Source organism: Halichoerus grypus, chromosome 11 (assembly GCF_964656455.1).
Source record: "Halichoerus grypus chromosome 11, mHalGry1.hap1.1, whole genome shotgun sequence".
Taxonomy (NCBI): domain Eukaryota; kingdom Metazoa; phylum Chordata; class Mammalia; order Carnivora; family Phocidae; genus Halichoerus; species Halichoerus grypus.
In genome coordinates, this window is record NC_135722.1 from 51,142,810 (window position 1) to 51,168,826 (window position 26,017).

Consider the following 26,017-nt stretch of genomic DNA (forward strand, 5'->3'; position numbering starts at 1 on the left):
GCAGGAGGAACGTTTTGATGAGGCTAATTTGCTGTAGTCACTATGACAGCTATATCAAAACTTAAAAAAACTTTTGAGCTTATTACCAAGTAGTATGTACAGTAGACATTCCTGAGGCTTGTCCACTTATAGTCTCCTCCCCTTGTCCAGCCCTCCTTTGAGTGAAAGGCTCAGGGATGAGAGAGAGAGTAAGGTCAGATATTTGGTGAGGGTAGTAATTGTTTCACACATCATTTGGCATGTTTTAACATTACAAGTATTACAGGGTTTTTTTAATCTTCATCAAAATATATTGGGGTCAGTCTCAGTAGTCATAAGATAGGCCTCAATTGCTTATAGCACAAAGACCAGACGCTCAAACATAGAATTCAAGCCCACATAGAGGTTTTTACCTGTCACTCCTGCTTTCTAATAGTGTTAAGCCGCATTCCAGTTGCCAACCTGCTCTGCTCTCATCACACTAAATTACTCATGGTGTTTCCAGCAAAGCTTGTTTTATTTCACTCTTTAGCACACACACTCATCCTTTAAGATCTACATTGCTGTAAACTCTACTTTGTTCTCCTTTTCCCTTAAGAAATGTTAATCGCACTTTCTTTTTTACTGTCAAAGCACTTGGTACATTTGTTTACTGACTCTTATTAATTACTTATCCACATCTGTCTTTAGGTTATCATGAGCTCCTTTTGGGGAGATCATCTTTAAAATTAAAGGCAATAGAGTATAGAGGGTAAGAATCAAGTTCTGTAGCCAAACGGTTAGGTTCAATTCATGGTTCCCTCCCTCACTAGCTATGTGACCTTAAGCAAATAAATTAGCCTCTCTTTGTCTCCTCTGAAAAGTGGGGGTGGGGGGGGAGGTGGAGCACAGATTATTGTAGATATCTGACAGTTGTCATAACGATTAAAATATACTTAAAGTGTTTTAGCAGACTATATATATTAAGTGCTTAATAATTGTTATCTGTTATCCTTATCAAAATCCCTACTAACACAGTGCCTGGCATATAATATGCATAATTTATTATTTGTTACACTTTTAGGATAAATTAATATTATTTGCTACACTTTTAAAAATTAAGAGCATCACCTCTGTTATCACTGAAGAAAACTCTTTTCTAGTTGAACATTAATACATTTATACAACCTAGTTTTTGAGAACTTACTATGTCCCAAGCACTGGTGGATTTGGGGGATATAAAGGTAAGCAGTAGTATATGTTTTGCCCTTACCAAAGTAATAATTTTGGTGAGGAAGATATATATATGGGTAAGCCAGCAGTTACTACAGAATGGTAAGTGTAGGGATTAAGCAAAGAGTGTTTTGTAGCAGTACATAAACGGAGTACCTAACCCAGTCTGAGGGAGTCAATAAGACTTTCTAGAAGTGGCACCTAAGCTCCCTAAGGATGATAAAGGAGGATGGGTGGGACAGAACGTTTCAACAGAGGGAATAGCATGAGTATAAGTCTAGAGATCAGAGAGATGATAGTGCTTCCAGGGGACTTGGTTTTTGATTTTGTAAGATATTCAGTCATTCATTTTGTCCATTTTATTTATTTATTTAAAGCGTGAATGAGTGGGGGAGGTGCAGAGGGAGAGAGACAGTCTCCAGCAGACTCCATGCTGACATGGGGCTCAGTCCCAAAACCCTGAGATCATGACCTAAACCTAAATCGGGAGTCAGCCACTCAACTGACTAAGCCACCCAGGCAACTGTCCAGGGAACTTTTAATAAGGTGGTTTGGAGTGGAGAGGGGAGCGTGTAGGTGTAGTAAAGCCACAGAATCTCTCACCTGGCCTCCTATAGTAGACCCCATGCAGCAACCAGAGTTACTTTTCTAATACACAAGACGAATCATCTCACTCTCGTCTAAAACCTTCCAGTGGATTCTCATTTCACTTAGAATAAAGTGCTCCTTAGCAAGTCTTACAAAGCTCTGCATCAATAATTCTTACCTTTTTTTGCTATGGACCTCCTTGACAGTCTGGTGAAGCTCATGGATGGCTGTCTAATGTGTTTTAATGCATAAAATTTAAATTCATGGGATTGCAAAGGAAACCAATATGTTAAAATACAGTTATCAAAATATTAAGAACTTAAGGTAATAAGTGGTTTATTTAACATCTTAAATTTAACAAGCCTAGCAGTGGATCTCCTAATTTTGAAGTACTATATTTAAAAATCACTAACAACTGTAATGTAATATGAAAATAGCCGTGATGTCTGTTGATGACAAATTCTCAGTTATTGCTTGACATCTACATTAGTAATTAAATGCTAATGTTTAGTAAAAAGTTAGTAAAAGTAAATGTTACTTTTCTCAGTCCAAGGTCACAGACTCTGAATACTGAGGACCTCCAGTTATGATCCTCTAGTGTATAAAACTTCTCCAGTTTTATCTTCTTCTCTTCTCCTCTTTAAACTCTGCATTTTACCCACCTAAGCTTTCTTTGCATTTGCATCTTGTAGTTTTAGTTGTTCTCTTTGCCTAGAAAGCTTGCCCCTCTCCTTGTTATTCAGGTCTCCACGAGGATATGACCCTCCCCAGGGAAGCCTTTTCTGATCTCCCAATCTGAAGTACCATCCAGTTTTTCTGCCATATCACCCTGCTTGAATGATCTGCATAGCTTGTGATTCTTCAAGGTTTATCTCTCATAGTTTATTTTTTATGAGTTTCTTGAGAGCAAAGACCTCATCGTATTTACCACCTTTATTTTTTTTTTTTTTAATTTTTTTTTTTTTTTTAAGATTTTTTATTTATTTGCGAGAGAGACAATGAGAGACAGAGAGCATGAGAGGGAGGAGGGTCAGAGGGAGAAGCAGACTCCCTGCTGAGCAGGGAGCCCGATGTGGGACTCGATCCCGGGACTCCAGGATCATGACCTGAGCCGAAGGCAGTCGCCCAACCAACTGAGCCACCCAGGCACCCTATTTACCACCTTTAAAAGTCCAGTTAAAGACTTGATTCTTGTGGATAAAAGAATACTTGCAGAGGCTGGGGCGCCTTGGTGGCTCAGTCAATTAAGCATCTGCCTTTGGCTCAGGTCATGATCAGGCTCCCTGCTCAGTGGGGAGCCTGCTTCTGCCCCTCCTGCTTCCCTTCCTTTGCACCCCCCGCCCCCTTCAAATAAATAAATAACTAAATCTTTAAAGAAAAAATACTTGCAGAGGCATTAAATGGTAGATTCTGCAAAGCCCCCCAAAAGTAGATTCAATGAGAGAGATGCTTCGTGGAAGGGTTGGGTGAGCATTTAGAGTAGGAGGAGATGATAGGACACTTAGCAAGTAGGGTGGTTTAATGTAAGAGTTTGAGAGGGGGGGCCAACCAAGAGTCATATGTGAGACAAACAGGAATAAGATGCTGCTGAAAATATTCAGAATGTAAGTAAAGAATAGGGGCGCCTGGGTGGCTCAGTTGGTTAAGCAACTGCCTTCGGCTCAGGTCATGATCCTGGAGTCCCTGGATCGAGTCCCACATCTGGCTCCCTGCTCAGCAGGGGGTCTGCTTCTCCCTCTGACCCTCCCCCCTCTCATGTGCTCTCTCTCTCTCATTCTCTCTCTTTCAAATAAAAAAATAAAATCTTAAAAAAAAAAAAAAACACAGGGTTCCTGGCTGACTCAGAAGAGCATGTGACTCTTGATCTTGGGGTTGTGAGTTCAAGCCTCATGGTGGGGGTAGAGATTACTTAAAAAAATAGACTTAAAAAAAAAAATACAGACTTGCTTTTTAGAAACATCACTCTGGCTACCATGTGATAGGGAAAAGGATGTAATGGGGATGACACTGAAGATAGTGGTCAAGCTCTTAAGATATTTCAAGTAAGAAGTAATGGTATCCCGAGCCTAGGGCACTGGCCCTGGAAAGGGGAATGAAAGATGAAATAGTAGGCTAATGATTTAGGAATCATCAGCATATTGATCATAATTGGAGCCATAGGTGGGGCACCTGAGTGGCTCAGTAGGTTAAGCATCTGACTCTTGGTTTCAGCTCAGGTTGTGATCTCGGGGTCATGGGATCAAGCCTCGAGTTGGGTTCCACACTCAGCACGGAGTCTACTTGGGGTTCTCTGCCTTTCCCTCTTCCTTTCCCTCTCTCTGCTTGCACATGCGCTCGCTCTCTTTCTCTCTCTCTGTCTCTCAAATAAATTGATTTAAAATAATACTAATAATTGGAGCCATAGGAGTGGATAGCAACACATAGGAGAGGACATACAGTGAGAATAGGGCCCTGCAGTATTTTAGAAAGGGTTGTGAATTTGGAGTTAGGATACCTAAATTAAATGCTAGTTTGGGCTCCACTTCTTACTTACTCTCTACTCTTAAGAAGTCCTACAATCTCTCTAAGCCCAGATTTATCTAGATTTTTGGTGCCATGTTAAAGCTTGCTAGTTACATGTTTCATTAATGCTGATCTCAAAGCTTGCCCAGTTCAAGGCTTTGTATACTGTGTTACTTGCCTCTTGTGGATTACTGCTGAGGTTGTGTTTTGTCCTCAGTGATTAGGCTGGAGAGTGGTGACATGACACTGCCTGCCAGCCTCCTGGGTTTTTTCCTGTTGTTTCAGAGTTTTGCATAGTCATTCTGTGGATGGAATTGGGGTGATGGGAGCTCTTCTTGACCTAATTGGTTTCTCTGCTCCTTTGTAGGTGGATTGCTCAGTTTATGAGCTGGAGCAGTTACATGCCAAAGTGATCTCACTGTGCAGTCGCATACAGCAGATGCAGTGTTACAATGCCAAGGATCTCCTGGCCCAGTCAGGTAAGCCTCCAGCCTCTCCCTGCTTCCTGCCTGCTTGCTTCCTATCTTTACAATTATTATACCTCTGCCCCAATGCCCACCCTTGCCACCCCGCATCCTTGATGCCCACTTCATTTTTTTCTCTCCAGACATGGCCAAACGTGCAGCCAACCTGCTGCGGGTGGTATGGAGCCTTCAGCGTGCCCCTGAAACAACCTCCGACTCAACACCAGACCCTCAGCGAGTCCCTTTGGGCCTCTTGGCTCCCCACGTTGGCCAGCTCCCCATGCCTGAGGACTATGCCTTGGAGGAACTGCGCGGCCTCACACAGTCCTACCTGCGAGAATTGACTGTTGGGAGCCAGTGAACCCCAAGTTCTTCCCACCACACTCACATGCTCATTCACACTCACCACACAGAGATCCCCTGCATTGAGTTGATTGGCACTGTTTGCCATTCTGTTGGTTGGCTATGGAATCCATCCTCTTTTCCTGCTGCCCCAAGCAGCATCCTCCATTTGTTCAGGGCTTTTCTTAATACTGAACAAAGCATAAGGGCTTTTAGAACCCAAAAAAGGAGTCAAGTCTCTTTTTTACCATCTTTAAGACCATTCTCCCCTCCCCCCCTCCCCCCCCCCCCCCCCGCCGCCTTTCTAAAACATGGTCAATAAAATACCTTTCGCAGAATTCCCCCCAGAGAACCAGGGAATCCTTTCCCCCCCTCAGCTGTTCTGGATCTTGTGACCCTCTGTGCCAACCTGCTACCCTACTCCTGCTTCAGCCCTTTTATACTAGGACAAATGTGTTGATCAAGGACTGTCCTTCCTTAACAGATAAACTATCCACAGAAGGAAGGAGAATTTGTCTCTTAAGTAGGTTTATGAGTTAACACTGTTTTAGAGTCAAAAGAGGGTTGGACTGAGTTAGGAAGCAGAACATGGTCATTTCTGACTCATATAGGGTAGAAGTGAGTGCCTGCCATGGAGGGATGAATCTTCAAGGCTTGTTTCTTCCTGCCTTGAATGTTCCATGAACATCAAACCTTTCCTACTATGTGCAGGAACTCTTGGTCACAGACTCCATGTCTCTGGGAAGCTCCAGAATTCAGTTTGGTCCCTGGTTTTCAGTCATCTTGCCAGGCTTCCTGTCTGGATTTGCCTGAAGAGTTTGGATAAAACGTGGCAGGTTGGATAGCCCTCCCTGTCCTTCCTATTCTAGCCCAAAGCATTTCCTACCCATTGTCTCCAGTCCCAGAACATAGAACCATTACTGAGGCAGGCAAGGAGCTGGGCTTTACGGGCAAGAGGAGGGCCTTTGCTACACTGCTCTCAGCTGTGGGGAGTCCCAGGTAAAGGCCTTCGACAGCTGTTATTAGGGCTGTCATGGACAACATGGCCACCTCTGGGTCTTTATGCATGAAGATTATGTAAAGGTTTTTATTAAAAAGTATATATATATATAAATAAATGATCTAGATTATTTTCCTCTTTTTCTGAAGCTACTTTCTTAAAAAAATAAATAAAATGTTTATAGCATTCCTGCTCTTGGCTTTCCCTTTGTGTTTTTTGAGCCTTCTTACTCCAAGGATCTTTACAGTGGCCTCAGTTGATTTGCAGTCTAAAGGGAGATGGGTCATGGGTTAAAGAAAGAACAGTCAAAGGCTAAATTTATTAGGGCAAATTTAGTGTGAGGGGGTTGAGACTATTAATTAATCCTGACTACTTATACATATATAAAGATTTTATCCATTCATTTGAGAGAGTGAGAGAGCTCGAGGAGGGGGAAGGGGGAGCAGCAGAGGGAGAGGGAGAAGTAGACTCCTCGCTAAGCAGGGAGCCTGATGCAGGGCTTGATCCCAGGACCCTGGGATCATGGCCTGAGCCAAAGGCAAACGCTTAACCATCTGAGCCACCCAGGTGCCCCTGACTGCTTATATTTATATAAATACATTTATAAGCATATATTTATGTGCTTGGCTTCCCAGTGGGGGATAGGGGAAGAGTCTCATTGCCCTTAGGAATATACTTAGGATTCAAAGCCTGGCTCTTCTATTCTGGGGGTTTTGTTTGTTTTTAAATCTTGGGTCACACTTCACTCTTAATTTCATTTTCCATTGTGTAAAGGGGATGATGATCTTGAATGTTGCTGCTAAACACAACTGTTTTCCAGAGGGAATGAATAAGTCTGATGTGTACTATTTGGATTTTTTTTTTTTTTTTCTGTTAAACTGAAGGTGTGAGCAAATTCCAGTTAGGATTAGGCCAAAGATACTGGGACATGGAGGAATTTGGAGATAAAGCAGAGTGGATCTGGGGCTTCCCTTTAATTTAGAACCCCAAGGACAAGGGTAACTCCTGGGAATCTCCCTCCATTACTGACTGTGAACCTGAGTCACAGAGCATTGCTGGGCTTCTGGCAAAGAAGTCCTGTTGTGGTTTCCTTGTGAGAAGTGTTTTGTGAAAAGAGAGTGTGCTATAGAAATGGTTAGCCTTTAGAAGTGTTAAGAATTGTGAATATGGGCAGTATTCTTAAAACTAGTATTTCATATATATATATATATGGCTCTAAGTCAAATGTTTATCATAGCAGCTGTGTTACAGCAGAGACAAGTTACAGTTCAAAGTTAATGATAGCGGCGCCTGGGTGGCTCAGTCGTTAAGCCTCTGCCTTCGGCTCAGATCATGATCCCAGGGTCCTGGGATTGAGCCCCGCGTCGGGCTCTCTGCTCTGTGGGAAGCCTGCTTCTCCCTCTCCCTCTCCCCCTGCTTGTGTTCCCGCTCTCACTGTGTCTCTGTCAAATAAATAAAATCTTAAAAAAAAAAACAAAAAAAACACCAAAGTTAATGATAAAGATTGGGATCGAGCCCTGCGTCGGGCTCCCTGCTCAGCGGGAAGCCTGCTTCTCCCTCTCCCACTCCCCCTGCTTGTGTTCCCTCTCTCGCTCTCTCTGTCAAATAAATAAAATCTTTAAAAAAAATAGTATTTCTCTAAAAAAAAAAAAGTAAAAAAAATTTTAAGTTTCTAAATAAAAGCAGGAATCCATTTTCTCAAAACTCAACAGACTTGTAGAATCATACAACATCCAAAATAAGTGTATTTCCTTGGCAGAGTGCTGGAGTAATGCCAAAATCAAAGTCAGGAAAATTTTGGAGATTAAATGTTGGATTAGCCAAGCCAAGGCCTGCAGAGTAGCTGCGGTTTTCAGATGTTTTACTCTTTGACTCAGTTGCTACTTTGTATTAAGAGAAAATTACTCTAGATTTTTTGTTCTGTTTTAAGGAATCAGCTCTTCGTCTTATTGACCCAATTTTACCAGAGTTCTGTATTGTAATGTATTGATTTCTGCTTTAAACATTCATTTCTTATGTTTTCCTAAGGGTTTTTTTTAACCTTTTACTGTAGGAATTTTCACCTATGCAAAAGTAAAATGGTATAATGAATCCATGTTGAACATTTGTGACAATCCTCCAATATTACTTCATCTTTACCTCCATTGTTATTCTACCCACCCCACAATGGTATTTCTAAGGCAGATCATTTCATCAATACCTAAGCATTTTTAACAGGTGATTTTTTTTTTTTTTTTTTTTTTAGAGAAGGCATGTGTGAATGGGGGGAGGGGCAGAAGGAGAGGGAGAATCTTTTATTTATTTTTTTTTTTTTTATTTATTTGACAGAGAGAGACACAGCGAGAGAGGGAACACAAGCAGGGGGAGTGGGAGAGGGAGAAGCAGGCTTCCCACCAAGCAGGGAGCCCAATGTGGGACTCGATCCCAGGACCCTGGGATCATGACCTGAGCCGAAGGCAGACGCTTAACGACTGAGCCACCCAGGCGCCCCGGAGAGGGAGAATCTTAAGTAGGCTCTATACCCAGGGCAGAGCCTGATGTGGGGCTCAATCTGATGACCCTGAGATCATGACCTGAGCTGAAATCAAGAGTCAGAGACTTAACCGACTGAGCCACCCAGCCACCCCACTAACAGGTAAATTTTTTTAAACACAATCACAGCACCCTTGTCGTACCAACAAAATTAACAATAATTCCTAGATAGTAACTAATGCCCTCTGCATTTCCAAATTTCCCCACTTGTCTCAAAGTATATTTTTATGGTTGAATTGTTTGAGATTATTTATTTTTGAGAGAGAGAGAACCTGCATGAGCATGGTGTGGAAGGGCAGAGGGAGAGAGAATCTCAAGCAGACTCCCTGCTGAGTGTGGAGCCCAATGCCGGGCTCGAACCAACAACCCTGAGATCATGACCTGAGCTGAAATTAAGAGTCAGACACAATCAACTGAGCCACCCAGGCACCCCATGGTCGAATTGTTTGAATTAGGATCTCAACATGGTCCACACTTTACATTTGATTTTTTTTTTTTTTTAAGTCTCAAGTATCTTAATCTATTACCAATGTTCTTCCCCCCCCCCTTTTTTTTAATGCCCTTTGTTAAAGTAACTGGGTCATTTGTCCTTTAGATTCGAGAACCAGGGGGCGCGTGGGTGGCTCAGTCGTTGGGCGTCTGCCTTCGGCTCAGGTCATGATTCCAGGTCTTGGGATCGAGCCCCGCATCGGGCTCCCTGCTCGGCGGGAAGCCTGCTTCTCCCTCTCCCACTCCCCTGCTTGTGTTCCCTCTCTCACTGTGTCTCTCTCTGTCAAATAAGTAAAATCTTAAAAAAAAAAAAAATCATTAGATTCGAGAACCAGAACATTTTAGGTTTGGCTGGTTGTGCCTCTACTTCCTATATACTGCTCCTTCCTATATACTCCCCTTTACTTCCTAAATACTGCTGGTTAGATCTAGAGGCTTGATTAGATTCAGTTTACTTCTCTCAGCAGCCCCCTCCACCCCCCACCCTTCTCCCCAGTTAACAGATGGTGGTGTGTTTTATCACTTCAGAAGACTCATGTTTGGTTGTCCCACTTTCAGTGGTGTTAAGATTATTGACTTAGGTGTTGTCAGTCTTATTCACCCTTTATATAACTTCCCATCAACCTTCCACCTAATGATAATCAGGGCTAAGAGTCATTATTTCATTATTGTATATCCCTTGTCTTTTTGTATGTGTTGATTCATTATTTTCAAAATAGAGACTTAAATCATATAGTTATTGTGCAGTTAATTTTTTTTTACTTTGTGTTCCCACCCCCACCACCCCCACTGCTTCTTAAAAGTTACCCACAAACTTTTGGATTTTTTTTCAATATAACATTTTCACCCCAAAATACAGTAAATATGTTATAAGAAATATTTTAGCATTTTTTTTTCAGGTAAACACCAATTTACACATCAGTCTCTAGTCAGAGACTATACTACGGAAATGAGACAGGGAAACTGAAGGGACCCCAGGAGAGAAAAGGCTGGGTTTTTTTCTTTTGCTACTTTTCTGGCTTCTTCTATTCTTGCTGGACCTGCACCCCCAATGCACTTTACACATGCCTTGTAATGCAAATAGCCTATATCCTCCTTGTAAGGGACGGAGAGTTAATGATTCTCTAGAATAAATAACATCTAAGGAAGGACCAGGTGAGAATGACCAGAGGAAGCTATCATGTGCATTCCACACCACGGGAGCCAGACATCCCAACACCAAGACCTCCTGGCTCCAAGCAGTAACACCTGGGCCCTCGTCTTTGTTCTAACCAGTTCCTGAATGCCTGAGAGGGCACATACACTAGACCACCATCCGCAATAAAACCCCCAGGCCCTGAACAAAGATGAAATTCATTTACTTTTTCTTTCTAAGTCTCCCAGATACTCTCTCTCTCTCCCTATGTATATATCTTTAATAAATTGCTTTCACCACCTGCTGGCTCAAATTTGATTTTTATCCCGTGTGAAGCTAAGAACCCTCTTGACTGGTCATTTGAGAGAGAGCACACAAGTGAGGGGGAGGGGCAGAGGGAGAGGGAGATGCAAACTCCCTGCTGAGCAAGGAGCCCAACGCCAACACAGAGCTCAATCCCAGAACCTGGGATCATGACCTGAGCAGACGCTTAACCAACTCAGCCACCCAGGCGCCCCAAGAATTTGAATTGTGTGTCATATGTAGATGAATCCCAAATGTGTTGTTTTGCAAATTGAAGCTAAACAGATAAAAAGCATGTTTAACTCTTGGGTCTCTTCTATATGTGCACTACTTCCTTGCTGTTTTGAAGCACTCTTGAAGTTAGCCTTTATTTTGCCCTTGAGGTATTCTGCAAAACTTTTTTTTTAAGTAAACTCTACCCCAAACGTGGGGCTTATGACCCCGAGATCAAGAGTTGCATGCTCTACCAACTGAGCCAGCCAGTGCCCCTGCAAAACATTATTTTTAAGTGTAATTTCTTGTGCCCCCAAAAGACTGAATAATTATTGAGGAAAATGGTACAGGAAAAAAGAATATATATTTCACCCTCACACCAAATACCAACCACTCACTCTTAAGTCTTATCTTTCTTCTTTGGCAGGTACAGTAAACCTGCATTACATTAGTTATGAACCAACTAAATTGATTTTAATTCTATATTTTATGTTATTATATAGGAAAATTCACTTTTCTTTTGGTATGCATTTCTGTTAATTTCAACACATACAGATTTGTATAACCACTCCATAGTCATAATATAAAATGTTCTGTCACCCAAAAAACTCCCTCTTCCTATCCTTTTATAGTCATACCCTACCAAAACAGTCTTGAGAAAGAACAAAGCTGGAGGACTCACATTTCCTGACTTTAAAGCTTACTACAAAGCCATAGTAATCAAAACAGTGTGGTATGGGCATAAAAACAGACATATAGACTAATGGACTAGAACAGAGAGCCCAGGAATAAACCCTTACATATATGATCAAATGATTTTTGATAAGGGTGCCAAAACCATTCAATGGGAGAAAGGACAGTCTTTTCAACAAATGATGCTAGGAAAACTGGATATCCACATGCAAAGAAATGAAGTTGGACCTTTATCTAAACCCCATTCACAAAAATTAAGGATGGGTCAAAGACTTAAACGTAAGAACTAAAACTATAAAACTCTTAGAAGAAAATATAGGGCAAAAGCTTCACAACATTGGATATGGCAATTATTTGTTGGATATGACTTCAAAGTGCAGGCAAAAAAATAATATATAGACAAATTGGACTTTAAAAAATATTTAAAATTTTGTTCACCAAAAAAATAAATCAACTGAGTAAAAAGCAACCCATAGAATGGAAGAAAACATCTGCAAATTATATACCTCATAAGGGATTAATATCCAGAATACAGAGAGAACTCCTAGAACACAACAACAACAAAACCCAATTTAATAAATGGACAAAGGACTTGAATAGACATTTCTCCAAAGAAGACATACAAATGGCCAATAAGCACATGATACGATGCTCAACCACTAGTTATTATGGAAATGTAAATCAAATACAGTGACATACCACCTTATACCCGTTAGGATGGCTAGTATAAAAACAAACAAAATAACAGCTCCTGGTAAGGATGTGGAGAAATGGGAATCTTTGTACCCTGTTGGTGGGGAAAAAAAATATTATAGCCACTGTAGAAAGTAGTATAGCGATTCCTCAAAATATAAAAAATAGAATTACCATATGACCTGGTGCTGCATTCCATTTCTGGGTATATAATCCAAAAGAACTGAAGCAAAGTCTTGAAGAAATATTTCTACTTCCATACGGAGCAGCATTATTCACACTAGCTAAAATGTGGAAGCAACCTAAGTATTCCTCAGGGAATGAATGGATAAGGAAAATGTGGTATATACATCCAATAAAATATATACAGCCTTAAAATAAGGAAGTTCTGACATGTAACAAAATAGATGAATCTTTTTTTTTTTAAGATTTTATTTATTTGACAGAGAGACAGCTAGAGAGGGAACACGAGCAGGGGGAGCGGGAGAAGCAGGCTCCCCACTGAGCAGGGAGCCCAATGTGAGGCTCAATCCCAGGACCCTGGGATCATGACCTGAGCTGAAGGCAGACGCTTAACCAACTGGCCACACAGGCGCCCCAAAATGGATGAATCTTGAAGATATTATGCAAAATGAAATCAGCTGACCTCAAAAAAACAAATATGTGATTTAGAGGTGACTGGGTAGCTCAGTTAGTTAAGCGTCGGCCTTTGGCTCAGGTCATGATCCCAGGATCCTGGGATCGAGTCCAACATCGGGCTCCCTGCTTGTCAGGGAGTCTGCTTCTCCCTCTCCCTCTTCCCCTCCCCCCTGCTTGTGCTCTCTCTCTTGCTCACACACTTTCTCTCTCTCTAATAAATAAAATCTTTTTAAAAAATGACAAATACGTGATTCCACTCACATGAGTTATTAAGTCAAAATCATGGAGATAGAAAGTAGAATAGTAGTTGCCAGGGGCTGGGGGCTTGTGAATCTAAGTGTGTGTTCCTGAAGATAGAATATTCGAACTAATTCACTGGGATTATAGTATAAATACCTTTGGTTGACTACTGTGCATCAGGCAATATGCTAGGCACTTGCCTTGTGTTATTGCTTGTCGTTTAATCCTTATACCTTCTGAAGTGAGGACTGTTAATTCCATTATCCTGTATGAGAAACCCAGAGAGTTTCAGTATCTTGCCCAGGTCAAACAGCTCATAAGACAGAGCTGAAAGTGCCTGTAAAGCCTGTGTTTTCCCTGCTACCCAATGTCACCTATGGTGTTTGGGCATGGGTGAGACATTCAAAGGATGCCCAGCAGCATGGCTGACAGGACCTGGGTACTGGTTGGGTTGCAGGGGGAGAGGGCAGAAAGGAAGGATAATTCCCAGATTTCTGGCTGAGGTCACGGGGCGGGGGGGAGGGAGATGGGTGCTTTGCTGAGAGGGGGAACACAGAACAAAGAACAGTGGGGAGAACACTGAGACTCAGATCAGGATGGCTGTAGGGAGTTGGAGATGAGGATGTGAGCTGCATCTCCCGCTCTGTGGGGCCACCTGGAGCCACAAGCTCAGCTAAGGCTTATCCCCATTCCCACCAGGACGGGAGAGCTTTGCTTGGCACAAAGTGCCTAGCCTGGACAGATGTGCTCCATCTCTCACTGAAGGCAGAGGTGACAATCTAAAGGGAGACTCAAAGCAGGTGGGGGGATGGGATAACTGGGTGATGGGCATTAAGGAGGGCACGTGATGTAATGAGCACTGGGTGTTATATGCAACTGATGAATCACTGAACTTTACCTCTGAAACTAATGATATGCTATATGTTAATTAATGGAATTTAAATAAATTTAAAAAAAATAAAGGGAGCCTCAAGAATTCAGCAATGGGGACGCCTGGGTGGCTCAGTCGGTTAGGCATCTGCCTTCGGCTCTGCTCATGATCCCAGGGTCCTGGAATCGAGTTCCGCATCGGGCTCCCTGCTCAGCGGGGAGCCTGCTTCTCCCTCTGTCTGCCTCTCCCCCTGCTTGTGCCCTCTCTCTCTGACAAATAAATAAACGAAATCTTAAAAAAAAAAAAAGAATCCAGCAATGGTGGCAGAGCTAGGAGGAAACACCATCCACGGCTCTGGCCCCTCACACCCTTAAGCCCAGTCTTTTGCAGATCCTGACCCCAGGATCTCTGCCCTCCAACGCCCCACGCTGGCCTTGAGCTGAGCCTGGGTGCTGCATTACAATTTGAATAATTCAGGTCCCAGTAACCTGAGGTGTCAGCTTCAGTTGCTCTGTTCCCATGGGCACAGGTGTCCCAACCCTGTAAATAAGCTAATGAAAAGGGCAAAGGGGAGGGGCCTGCAGCTCTGTGCCTCAGAGGGCTCAGGGCTGATGGAGAGTCCCTGCCCCTGTCCTGCTGAGAATGTGCCAGGCTCATCCGGAGTCCAGGTATGGGGGACAGAGAAAGGAAGTTCGGGGGCTGAAATAGAAGGAGAAAGGAAGAGAGTGGAAGGAGGAAGACCGAAGTCAAAGAGGCAAAGAGCAAGAAAGAGTTCCAGAGGAAACGACACAAGGAAATGGAGACAGAGGGGCTGAGTGAGAGGAAACGGGGAAGGGGGATAGAGACAAGGGCAGGGACAGAGGCCAGAAGAGGCAAGGACCAGCAGAGGAGAATGAGCAGATGCCAAGATCAAGTACTAAAATCCAAGGGCAGGTACAAATAGGAGGGTCAGAGAACTGGAAGGGCCGCAGGGCCCAGCAGAGATCTCAGTCTTACTTCTTACTTCCAGGTATCGTCCACACCATCCTTGCCAGCAAGGCCTGATGCTGCCCTCAGGCGGGTCCCGAGGCTCACACCCAGAGACCTGCCCTACCTCTTGCTGTGGCAGGACCATGGGACCCAGGAGCCACCGCCTCAGCCTCCGTCTCTCTGTCTCCAGCCTGGGCCTTCTGTTTCTGTTCTTACCGCTTCCAGGTGTGACGTGCAGTAAACCAGCCCTGTCTCTCTGGGCCCTGCGGCTGTTCCCTTCCTCCCAAATCTCTCTCCACATCCGATTTCTCTTTACTACTGTTCTGGGCACAAGCGCTCTATCTGGGTAGCATGGAGGATGGAGGTGCTGAGGAGGATGACAGGGGACCTGCCTGCCTGGAGTGGGAGCAGTGATGGAAAAGCCAGGGGGTAGGGGTGGGGCAGATCATGAAAGACATTGAATGCCAGGCTGAGTTTGGACTTTATCCAGCAGGCAATGAGGAGCCACTGAATAGTTTTAAGCAGCTACCGGCCTGGTCAGACTTGAGTGTTTAAAGGCCTGATCTCAGAAATGTGGGGGATGCTTAGAGAGGCTGCACCCGCAGCAGGAGCCGTGAGGAGCTGCTGCTGGGTCCACTCAAGCTGCGGGGGCGACTAGACATTCAAAGGATGCCCAGCAGCATGGCTGACAGGACCTGGGTACTAGTTGGGTTGCAGGGGGAGGGGGCAGAAAGGAAGGATAATTCCCAGATTTCTGGCAGAGGTCATGGGGTGGGGGATGGGTGCTTTGCTGAGAGGGGGAACATAGAACAAAAAACAGGTTTCAGGGGGGCAGGAAATGAGTTCATATTTTGGACCTACAGAGTTTAAGGTGCCAATAGGACATTCAGGAGTGAACTGTTGTATTTATGGGTCTGGAGCTCAGGAGAAAAATCTGGGCTAAAAAAAAAAAAAGCCAGCGACAGGATTCTGGGGAACAATACTTGAGTCAGGGGCTGAAGACAATGTGGTGTGTCACAGAAGCCTAGGGAAGAGTGTTTTCAGGACGGAATGGCCCAGAGCATCAGAAGCTTTGAAGAAATCCATAGATGTGCAGCTGGATAAGTGGAAATAGGTTTGAGAGACAGCAGGGGCTGGTGGCAATGGGGTTCACAACACCTGGGTGAGAGGCGGGGACTCTTGCCCCCTGTTTGGGCCCCTCTGACATTTGCAGTAGGGCAGGCAGAACCCATGTCCTTAGGAAGGGAAAGGGTGGGGAAGAAACCTGTCAGCCTTGCTCCAGAAGACAGCAGCAATTCCCTCCTCGGCCTCCACATCACTCTTCCGCGGAGGCAGTCCAGGGAGGAACGAGAGCCACAGCTAGATGGACAGAGCAGACCTCAGGAGGACCAGTCAGGTGGCCGTGAGATAGCAGAGCAGGTGACAGGGCCCCAGCCTTGCGCGGGTGGAGGGTGTGAGCAGAGGCCCCTGGCCAAGGGTCTCAACCCTTCTTCCTGGTCCCCCAGAGTGCTTGGGAGCCGAGGGCAGGCTGGCTCGAAAGCTCTTCCGTGACCTCTTCACCAACTATACAAATGCCCTGAGACCTGTGGCAGACACAGACCAGGCTCTGAACGTGACCTTGGAGGTGACATTGTCCCAGATCATCGACATGGTGTGTTGTGGTGGTAGTGTCGAGGAATGGGGTGGGGGTGGGGGTAATGAGAGACTGGGATTATTCTCCAAACATTTCTATAAATGTTAATATTAACAACAATGACAGCAGATACTAACTGCTGGGTGCCCACAGTGTGCCCACCACTTTGCACACTGACGCTCCTGCCTAGCAGGGATTATCACCCATGTAACTACTAAGGAAACTGAGGCCTAAAGAAGAAAAGAAACTGCCAAAGTCACATAGCAACGTCAGGCCCGGGTAGGAACTGGGCTGTGAGTCAGCTGGGTTTGTGGGTGCCGTCTCGAGCTCTGTAGGTGAGTGTGTACACACAGGGAAGGGTGTGCATATACATGCGTCCACATCTGTGCCCACTCCCTGCCCCCCACTAGGATGAGCGGAACCAGGTGCTGACCCTGTACCTGTGGATCCGACAGGAGTGGACAGATGCCTACCTACGATGGGACCCCGACGCCTATGGTGGCCTGGATGCTATCCGCATCCCCAGCAGCCTCGTGTGGCGGCCAGACATCGTACTCTACAACAAGTACGGCCTGCCTTGGCCCCTCCCCCCTCCGAGCCCCTCCCTACGGTTGCCCTGGGCTCTAGGTATGCACTGATTCCCCAACCCCCCAACCTAACCTGGTTAGCCCGCTGCCCTGGAAGCTTTTCCCCCAGACGCTCCTAAGCTGCCAGGAGCTCACAGCCCCTCCATGACACCCCCTCTTCAACCTGTCCCAAGCCAGCCCAGGCTGAATGCCTCCTGGGAACCCACTGTGTGGTCCAGGGCCAGTTCCATATCTCTCACAGGGAGGGATCTGGGGCACAAGTGCCTCTCGATGGCAAACTCCTCCCTTGCAGGCGGGCTCCAAGTCTCTGAGGACTCCCCGAGGGCCTGCCTAGGGTAACTTCCTCCAGGACCTAACCCTCTGGAGCATTCCTTTAAGCCACCTAAACCAGTTCTGTGTTTCCCAGACAACATACGGCTCTGCATATTTTCCCCGGGGGCCCTCTAGGAGATTCGCAGATCACACTAAGCACCCCGGTGCCAACTTTTACAGTTGTGTTTTCACACTGCCCTGGCCTAGATCTGTGTCTCTTTGGGCCCAGCAGGCGCCACCCCTTCTAAGCCTCTGAAGGCACAAAGGTCCCTCTCTGCCACGCCCTCTCTCCTCTGCGCGGCCCCTGGTAGCCACAGGACCCCTGGTGGTCAGAGGGTCCCTGCAGGGGTCCGCCCCGCCTCCGCCTCAGGGAGCCCCGCCCCGCCTGCCCCGCAGGGCGGACGCACAGCCGCCGGCCTCCGCCAGCACCAACGTGGTTCTGCGGCACGACGGCGCCGTGCGCTGGGACGCGCCGGCCATCACGCGCAGCTCGTGCCGCGTGGACGTGTCGGCCTTCCCGTTCGACGCGCAGCGCTGCGGCCTGACGTTCGGCTCGTGGACGCACGGCGGGCACCAGCTGGACGTGCGACCGCGCGGCGCCGCCGCCAGCCTGGCCGACTTCGTGGAGAACGTGGAGTGGCGCGTGCTGGGCATGCCGGCGCGGCGGCGCGTGCTCACCTACGGCTGCTGCTCCGAGCCCTACCCCGACGTGACCTTCACGCTGCTGCTGCGCCGCCGCGCCGCCGCCTACGTGTGCAACCTGCTGCTGCCCTGCGTGCTCATCTCGCTGCTCGCGCCGCTCGCCTTCCACCTGCCCGCCGACTCGGGCGAGAAGGTGTCGCTCGGCGTCACCGTGCTGCTGGCGCTCACCGTCTTTCAGCTGCTCCTGGCCGAGAGCATGCCGCCGGCGGAGAGCGTGCCGCTCATCGGTGAGCCGCGAGGGCGCGGTGCGGGGCGGTGGCGGGGTGGGGAGAGTGAGGGGGTGGGGAGAGAGCCGTCCCCTCCCGGAGACTGTCCCCCACCCCGGCCGCTGCTCACCGGTTTCCACCCTCCACCGGGGCGCGGCGGGGGAGCGGGAGCTGGACGGCCTAGCAGAGCAGCGCCGATTCCGTGCGGGAGGGGGGCGCGTCCTGGGTGCATGCCTCATTCAGAGATTGAGGGGAGAGGAGTAGGCCCCTTCCAGGAAGGACACCCCACCCCTCACCTGTCATAACAGGCAAAACGCCTTGAGTTCTGGCTGTGTGCCAGGCCCTCTCCTAAGCACTTGACATTTTTTTATTAACTCAGAGAGGCACCACCACAAACCTATGAGGTAGGTTCTGTTATCCCAGTTGTGCCAAAAGGATCAGTAACTTGCCCCAGATTGTGCGTGTACCATCTGAGAGTGTGACTGTTCACGGACTGTGGGGGAGTGCAGCGTCCAGCAGTGAGGAGAACAATTAGGCAGCAGGTAGCTTCTGAGAACTCACTTCTAAGAATAGGGGATGAGGAGATCTTGGCCCTTAACCTCCTTCCTGGATCCATCCATTGGGTTTGGAGGGTCCTGAGAGCCTCACGGCGGGTGAGCTGGTGCCTGCTTGTGTTGAGGCGGTGGGCAAGCTCAGGCTCCCTGAGTTCTTGTTTTGGGCCCCAGCTCACTCTCTCTCTTGCAGGGAAGTACTACATGGCCACCATGACCATGGTCACATTCTCCACGGCGCTCACCATCCTTATCATGAACCTGCACTACTGTGGTCCCAGTGCCCGACCAGTGCCAGCCTGGGCTCGGGCCCTCCTGCTGGGACGCCTGGCACGGGGCTTGTGCGTGCGGGAACGAGGGGAGCCCTGTGGGCAGTCTAGATCACTTGAGTCACCCCCCAGTCCCCAGCCTCCTGACGGAGGTGCTCGCTCTCCAGCAGTTCCTTGCCGCGAGCCACGGTGTCTGTGCCGTCAGGAAGCCCTACTGCGCCACGTAGCTACCATCGCAAACGCCTTTCACAGCCACCGGGCTGCCCAGCGCCGCCATGAGGACTGGAAGCGGCTGGCCCGTGTCATGGATCGCTTCTTCCTGGGCATCTTCTTCTCCATGGCCCTGGTCATGAGCCTCCTGGTGCTGGTGCAGGCCCTGTGAGTCCCAGGGGTCTGGTGCAGCCACAGCCCCTCCAGACTGGGATGGAAAGGCCGGGTGGTGGTTGGCTCTCGGATAGGCCACCCAGTCTCTCCCCACTGTGCCTGAGAGCCGGGGACACCCTCTCTCCAGGATCAGCACTGCTGACTTCACAAACCACAGGGATCACTTGTCTATATGCCTTAAACTTTAAGGGAAATCCAGAGCTTGCCACTCCCGTAATTCCTACAGAAGAGGAATTCTGAGAAGGGCCAAGGTCGAAACGCAGTCCTGGAAGGACTGAATTGAATTTTGATGCTGCGTGTTAGAGATTTTGGTGGCGAGAGTGCAGGTTACCGGAGAAACAGAACGACCGTGTTTCCTTGTCTTCTCTTCCTTCCTCGGTGGCTGTTGTGTTAGGGACTTGATCGTGCCTGTCCCTGCCTAGGGATTCAGGGAAGGGGATTCAGGATTCATTCTCTCGTTTCCAGAACAGGAGGCCACATGAGGATTTGGCCCCAAAGCCCCAAGTCATAATAAAGAAAGTGTGTGCCTAGCACCTCTTTAATGTCCCTTGGGGCCTATGGTAGTGGAAGTTGGGGATCCAGGTTTGTCTCTCTAGAGACAGGAGCCTTAGGACGCATAAATCAGGGCAGAAATTATGTCTTTGCTGACAAGAATTCAACTGAGCATTCAGTTGAGACCCTGGCAGAGGACCTAATGCTGTCCCTGCTGTCTGTCCTGCTCTCTGCCCTCTGGAGCTGGAGTCAGTCCACATCATTCCCACACACTGACATTCAGAGAGCTTGAAAGTGGCCAAGGTGGGGCAATGCAGAGATGAGCCATTCACAAGATGTGTGTTCCTTTCTGACTTTCCCACGTTGTCTGGCACTACGTCTGTGCTTTAGACCCAGTCCCTGCCCTCAGGAAGCTCACAGTCTGACATGGAAGGCAAACATTGACACGTGGTGTAGGGAAGCAGCCAGGGACCTGTGGGAGCAAAGAGGCAGGGCCCCTAACCCAGCCAGCTGGGAGAGGTCAGAGAAGGCTTCCTGGAAGAGTGAAAAGGAGCTTTCCAGGTGCACATGTAAGCCATTTGAGCAACATCAGCAAATACCATGGCCAAGTGCTTTCCTCCCCAATCTTTCCCCAAACTAGTTTAATCTTCAATCTCCAAATGAGTGGTTGCCTGCTGTAGAGACCCCCACCCCCATTCAGTGACTCACTCTTAAAGCCTTGGGGGAAGGCTCAGTCCCCAGATTCCCTTAATTCTCCATCAGCAAACCTGGCAGCTGCCAGAGAAAGTCCCAGAGTTCCCTGCAGAGGGAGTCACCATGGATCCTGGCTGCTCTTAAAACACACGCGAGGCCGATATCCCCATGTCAGGTCGAGGCAGCATGTTGGGCAAGTGGGGCTGTTCAGTGTTGGATGGATCATGGCAGGCCTGGACTCTATGGAAAAGTTCCCCCGACAAGGAACCAGAGTGGCAGTAGGAGGGACCAGACTGCAGAAGGGGGGCCTTGACCGATGGCTGTAGGAAAAACAGAGGCAGAGAGCGAGGTTTCGCGGCAAAATGAGGTACACAAAGAAACATGATGAGAAATGAGCAGAGTGGGCTGGAAACACTGACCCACAAGGTGCAGTGGGAGCCAGAGATGGAGAGCAAGAATTCAGGGAGGACGGCAGGCAGATGAAAGAGCCCTTGGTCCCCTTGCAGAGGTCCCTAGGAGGGTCTGTGCCCCTGCCCCCTACTGACACAAATGAGCCATTGCTGGGTGGGATGAACAAGGGGAAGCCATGTGAGTGGGTTCTAGTGACGCTCATCTTTGCCCCTCTGCCCAACCCCTGATTACTGGTGGACCGGGTGGGGGGGCGGGGGGATTCTAACCTTGTCCAGTGCTTGAGATGACATTACCAGCACTCAAGCTGGTTGGAGGCTGGAGATCTGGATTCTGACCCTGGCTCTGCCACTGACTCATTCTGTCCCCTTGGGCAGGTCACTTCTGTCTCTGGGTCTCCCTTTACTATATAATGAGGGTAATACTCCCTGTTCTTCCCCCTTCCAATATTTTATTACACAGTAAGGATAAAATGAGATGGTGTCTGGGGAGAGGTGGGGGCCAGGTAGTGTGGTGGTTCAGAGTTTGGCTGTCTGGACCCCACCCCTTACTAGCTGTGTGTGTAGGGCTGGTTGCTTCACCTCTCTGGATCTTAGTTAACCTCGTGTGTAGAACAGGGGCAATGACAGTGCGTACACCACTGGGTCGTGGTGAGGATGCCTGGACTCTGAGTGGTACTGTGTCATGGAGAATGGTGGGGACAAAGAGGAGGCTGGGGCTCCTTCCTGCCCACTGTTCACAGAGCCCTGGAGGAGGGAGGCGGGGCCCAAGGGGGAGTAGTGGCTGTAGTTTCCCGGCCTATTCCAGTTGGTTTCCCTGGAAAAGCCCCTTCCCACCTGGGGAAGTGAGGCCCAGGCAGGCCCGGGTGCAGCAGGTATTCAAGGGAAGAAAAGAATCACAGCTGAAAGGGACCTGGGGATCATCTAGTCTATATGCTTATTATACAGATAGGAAAACTGAGGCCCAGAAAGGGATTGATTGGTCACAGAGAGAGTTAGGGCAGAGCCTGGATGAGAGTCCAGGTCTCCAGCACCCAGGGCCTGACCTCGACCTTGGAAGATGGTCTAAGGGAGCCCTGGGGGCAGTAATAGAGACAGTGGGTCCTGCGGCTGAAGGAGAAGGCCCAGGGAGGACTGTGGGAGTGGCCCTTCCCTCCATCCCCTCAGTGCAGCCTGGATCTCTCTGGGGCCCAATCAGTGGCCTCCTGTGAGGGAAAGGGGCAGCACCAGACTGGGGGGCAGGTGTGTCAGTTTGCATGACCACTGCCCCATACACACATATATGTCCTCTAAGAGAGGTTCACCACCCCCACAGGGGTCTGCTTAAGAGGGTTTACTTGTTTTGATGAAAAGGGGGTTGTTTTCCTTTCAAGACGGATGTGCACCCAGGAGAGGAGTCCAACCCCAGGGCAGCCTGCTCATCCTTGAGCTGAGCCCCATAGAAGCTTGCAGCTCTTACCTGAGTTACCCAGATGGCAAGGCCTAGACTTGCACTGCTTGTCTGTAGGGAAGAAAGAATAAAGAATCAAAGGTTCAGTAGCTCTCAGGACAGGAAAGAACCCCAGAACCCTGTGGTCCATCCCCAGCTTGTTCTCAGAGAAGCTAGTACATTTTCCCCTAACTCAGCTTCCTTCTGGTGGGACCTCCCTTGCCGGCATTTGACTTGACCCGTGAGCAGCAGAGCTAGAAGGGAGCCAGCCTTCAAAGCCAGGGTCTCTTCTGGGTGCTCCTCCTGCTTCCGTGGCCTGTAACTTTGCCTCCCAGTGTAACCACCTCTCCCACACCTTGTCCCAGGCAAGGAGTTACTGGTTCATGTACTTTGCATGTCTTCCTCACCTTCTGTCAACTCATGCACACCCACGATGCTGACCAAGGTGGGAATGGAAGCTGCACTGGACCTTCTCCCATTTTAGATGTGGTCCACAGCTCCAGCCAACAACATCCCTCTAATTATGCAAAGTGGGCCTCACTCAGCCAGGACCCGCGGCCCCTTCAGAGATAAAGAACCTGGGCCTGTCCTCACGATTCCACCTCTGGCCGGTCCTGGGGGATAGACACTCTGAGCTAGGACTATGGGGCATGGCACCCAACTGCTGTCTCAGCACCCCACCTGCACCCCCACCTGGTCCACACGACAGCACAGGGTTTCCATTCAGTCGAATACACGTGCCCCTCCTGGAAACTGAGTTTGGGCCTCTTACTCATACCTGGCAGCAATGGTCTGGGTGTCAGCGCTGTGGCCAGAAATTAATTGCCTTCCAGCTTCCAGCTGGAAGAAAAGCCTGACCAGTTCCGTTTGGCCCTCAAATGGCCACCTGCCTCAGTCAGGAAACCCTCTTCAGCCTCCCAGCAGGCAGGTGACCAGCTCCGGCTTAGGTACCTCCAAGGACAAGTGGCATACTCCCTCAGAAGGTTGTCTCCCCTTAGATGCACAGGGTGGAGGGGCAGAGGGACAGGACTGGGTCCCCCTCACTGTTCACTTGATTGTGATATTGATATACGCGTCCCCTGAGACCGAGGGCACAGGTGCTACCCGGCGTGCGCCCTACCTACCTTTAATGTACTCGCAGTTGTACGTGCTACGCCTGCCCAGGGCCCGGAGGTAGATGCGGGCGGGGCCCTGGGCGGGTCTGCTGGCATTGATCACCTGGAAGGTCTCGAAGGGGGGGATCAGCACCTCCTCCTCCCCAGGGAAGAAGGAGTAGCCCTTGATAGGTGCCCCAAGGCAAGTCCAGATGCCAAAGAAGGTGTCCTCCCCAAACTGCTGGGCTGCAACATTCTGCAGGGACGCGGAGGCGAACCCCCCCAGCCTGATAGTGGCCCCGGGCCCCGCGGGCCGGAAGCGCAGGCCGTGCACCCCTCGGAACACCTGGCGGCACTGGGGAGAATGCTGGCCCCTGCCCAGCAGCTGTAGGGCCTCGGTCAGCAGGAAATGGAGTGTCTTGAAGGAGAAGTGGTGGAGGTAGTGGGCTCTGGAGCGGCCCGCCTCGCGCACGGCTGCGTTGAACTGCTTGTGCAGGGGGCTGTTGGCGGTGTAGGCCAGGAGGGCCACGCCGTGCTCATCGCGGAAGCCAGGGGGCGGCGGGGGCAGCCGGGTAGGCCTGGGGCCCCACTCTGGTCCCCAGGCCTGGCGGTCCTGCCACCGGCTGCTCGCCAGCGCCCAGCCATCAGCGTACACCTTGTTGGCCTGGAACTCGGTTTCGTTGAGGTCTGGGAGAGCGGCCGTCATGGCGGCTGCACAGCCGGCATACTGGTCATCGAAGGAGGCTGGCGCCATGTCCAGGGGCAGTTCTTGAGAGAAGAGGTCTCGTCGAGTGACGGGGTGGCCCTGGGCCTGGCGGAGGCGGAGCAGTGAGGCCTGAGAGGATGAGCCTCAGGAGAATGGGAGCCTATGGAGAAGGACACTGAAGGCGCCAAAGTAGCTGCGCTCTCAGAGACCGGGTCAGGGGCTGTCCCCCAGGCCGGGCGAGCCCCACCGGAAATATCAGTCCTTCTCTCCTCCCGCGGCCCCTCCTCCCGGAGTTCCGAGCAAGCCAACAGTGCAGCTCCCTGCTGGCCTGGGCCCAGTGGGGAGCCCCGTACCTGCGGCAGTGCTTCCATGAGGCCTGTGCACACAAGCAGCAGAGAGAGCACGGCAGGCGTCTGCATGTTCGCGGCAGCCCTGGACAAGTTACTGTCTCTTTTTGGGTCTCAGTTTCTTCATCTAGAAAATGGGAATGTTAATCTGTACAGTTTAATAAACATTAACAGACACCTAGTTTGTGTCACTCCCAGTGCTCGGCACAGAGTCACAACATAGAAATGAAGGCTCAGGGCCCCTGGGTGGCTCAGTTAGTCAAGCGTCTGCCTTTGGCTCAGGTCGTGATCCCGGGGTCCTGGGATCGAGCCCCGCATCGGGCTCCCTGCTTAGCAGGGAGCCTGCTTCTCCCTCTGCTCCTCACCCCCCTGCTCGTGCTCTCTCTCTCTATCAAATAAATTAATAATCTTAAAAAAAAAAGAAAGAAACGAAGGTTCAGAAGAGAAAGAGAGGACCCTTCTTGCTGGAGGGAACATGGAAGACTTCCTGGAGGAGGTGTTATCTGAACAGGGTCTTACAGGAAAAATAGGAGAAGAAGGTTTCAATCAGTGGAGACTAGGATAGGAGAGGGACTTGGGGTGGGGAAGACGTCCAGGGCAGCAGAAATGAGAAGAGCAAAGGTATTGGATGTAAAAAGTGAAAGACATTTTGTCCAGCGTGGCAGAGCTTGCAGTGAGGGAATGTTGGAAAGACTGGGCCCCGTCGTGAAAGGTCTTGACGGCCACGGTAAGAGGTCTGGGCTTTACCCCATGGGGGATGTGAGGCTGGAACAGGTCCAGGACTGGCCAGCTGGTGGGGCCATGGCAGTACTCCAGGGACAGGATCCAGCCACCCTCTCCCCCCCCTCCCCCCCCGCCCCGCAGTCCTGCTGCAAACTGAACCCTCCTCCCCTAAGCCCTCAACTGCTTCCAGGGCAGGGACAGGTGTAGACCCCCAAGGGGTAAAGGAGGGGGTCTGGGAGATGGGAAGAGGATGGGGTGGGGAGTGAGGCTCCAAGAAGGCAGAGTCCCAGCAGTTTCTCAGTCAATCCTGCTGCTTCTTTGTTTCTTTCTTTACAAAGTAATGCCTGCTTGTAGTGAAAAGAAAAAAGTATGAATGAATCACAGAGTCCAAGCCCCGGTTTTCTTTCTCTCCCCATGTCCTCTCTCACTCGTACCCGTGCCTGCTGTTACCGTGATCATAGTGTCCTGTAGGACCATTTTTGATGCATGTGCAAATAATTTAATACTTAAATATGCAGACACACATCGTTTTCTGTACACAGGCTGGTTTGTCTTTTCTTTTTTTTTCCGAAAAGAAAAAGGAACATGCTTTCACATACATATCCTGTAAGCTTTTCT

The 26,017-nt window shown here is 49.1% G+C and overlaps 3 protein-coding genes across 10 annotated transcripts in view; 2 read left to right on the forward strand and 1 right to left on the reverse strand.

Annotated features, from left to right (window-relative positions):
• Positions 1–6,278, forward strand: part of NUP98 (nucleoporin 98 and 96 precursor) — a 122,075-nt gene extending 115,797 nt beyond the window's left edge. For all 8 annotated transcript variants that reach the window (XM_036119358.2, XM_036119365.2, XM_036119361.2 and 5 more), the window contains 2 exons: positions 4,649–4,760; positions 4,889–6,278. In XM_036119358.2, the coding sequence (XP_035975251.1) occupies positions 4,649–4,760; positions 4,889–5,106 (330 nt within the window). In that variant the 3' untranslated portion in view covers positions 5,107–6,278. The remainder of the gene's footprint in view (positions 1–4,648; positions 4,761–4,888) is intronic.
• A 9,816-nt stretch (positions 6,279–16,094) lies between these two features.
• Positions 16,095–19,532, forward strand: CHRNA10 (cholinergic receptor nicotinic alpha 10 subunit). The gene is made up of 5 exons (XM_078057498.1): positions 16,095–16,266; positions 16,370–16,515; positions 16,908–17,062; positions 17,793–18,325; positions 19,049–19,532. Exons 1-5 carry the CDS (start codon positions 16,095–16,097, stop codon positions 19,504–19,506), a joined length of 1,464 nt encoding a protein of 487 aa, XP_077913624.1. The 3' UTR covers positions 19,507–19,532.
• An 868-nt stretch (positions 19,533–20,400) lies between these two features.
• Positions 20,401–24,748, reverse strand: ART1 (ADP-ribosyltransferase 1). Its single transcript, XM_078058494.1, has 4 exons — positions 24,683–24,748; positions 23,654–24,434; positions 22,560–22,601; positions 20,401–21,013 (listed from the first exon to the last, which is right to left on the reverse strand). Exons 1-4 carry the CDS (start codon positions 24,746–24,748, stop codon positions 20,934–20,936), a joined length of 969 nt encoding a protein of 322 aa, XP_077914620.1. The 3' UTR covers positions 20,401–20,933.
• Between the last annotated feature and the right edge of the window lie 1,269 nt (positions 24,749–26,017).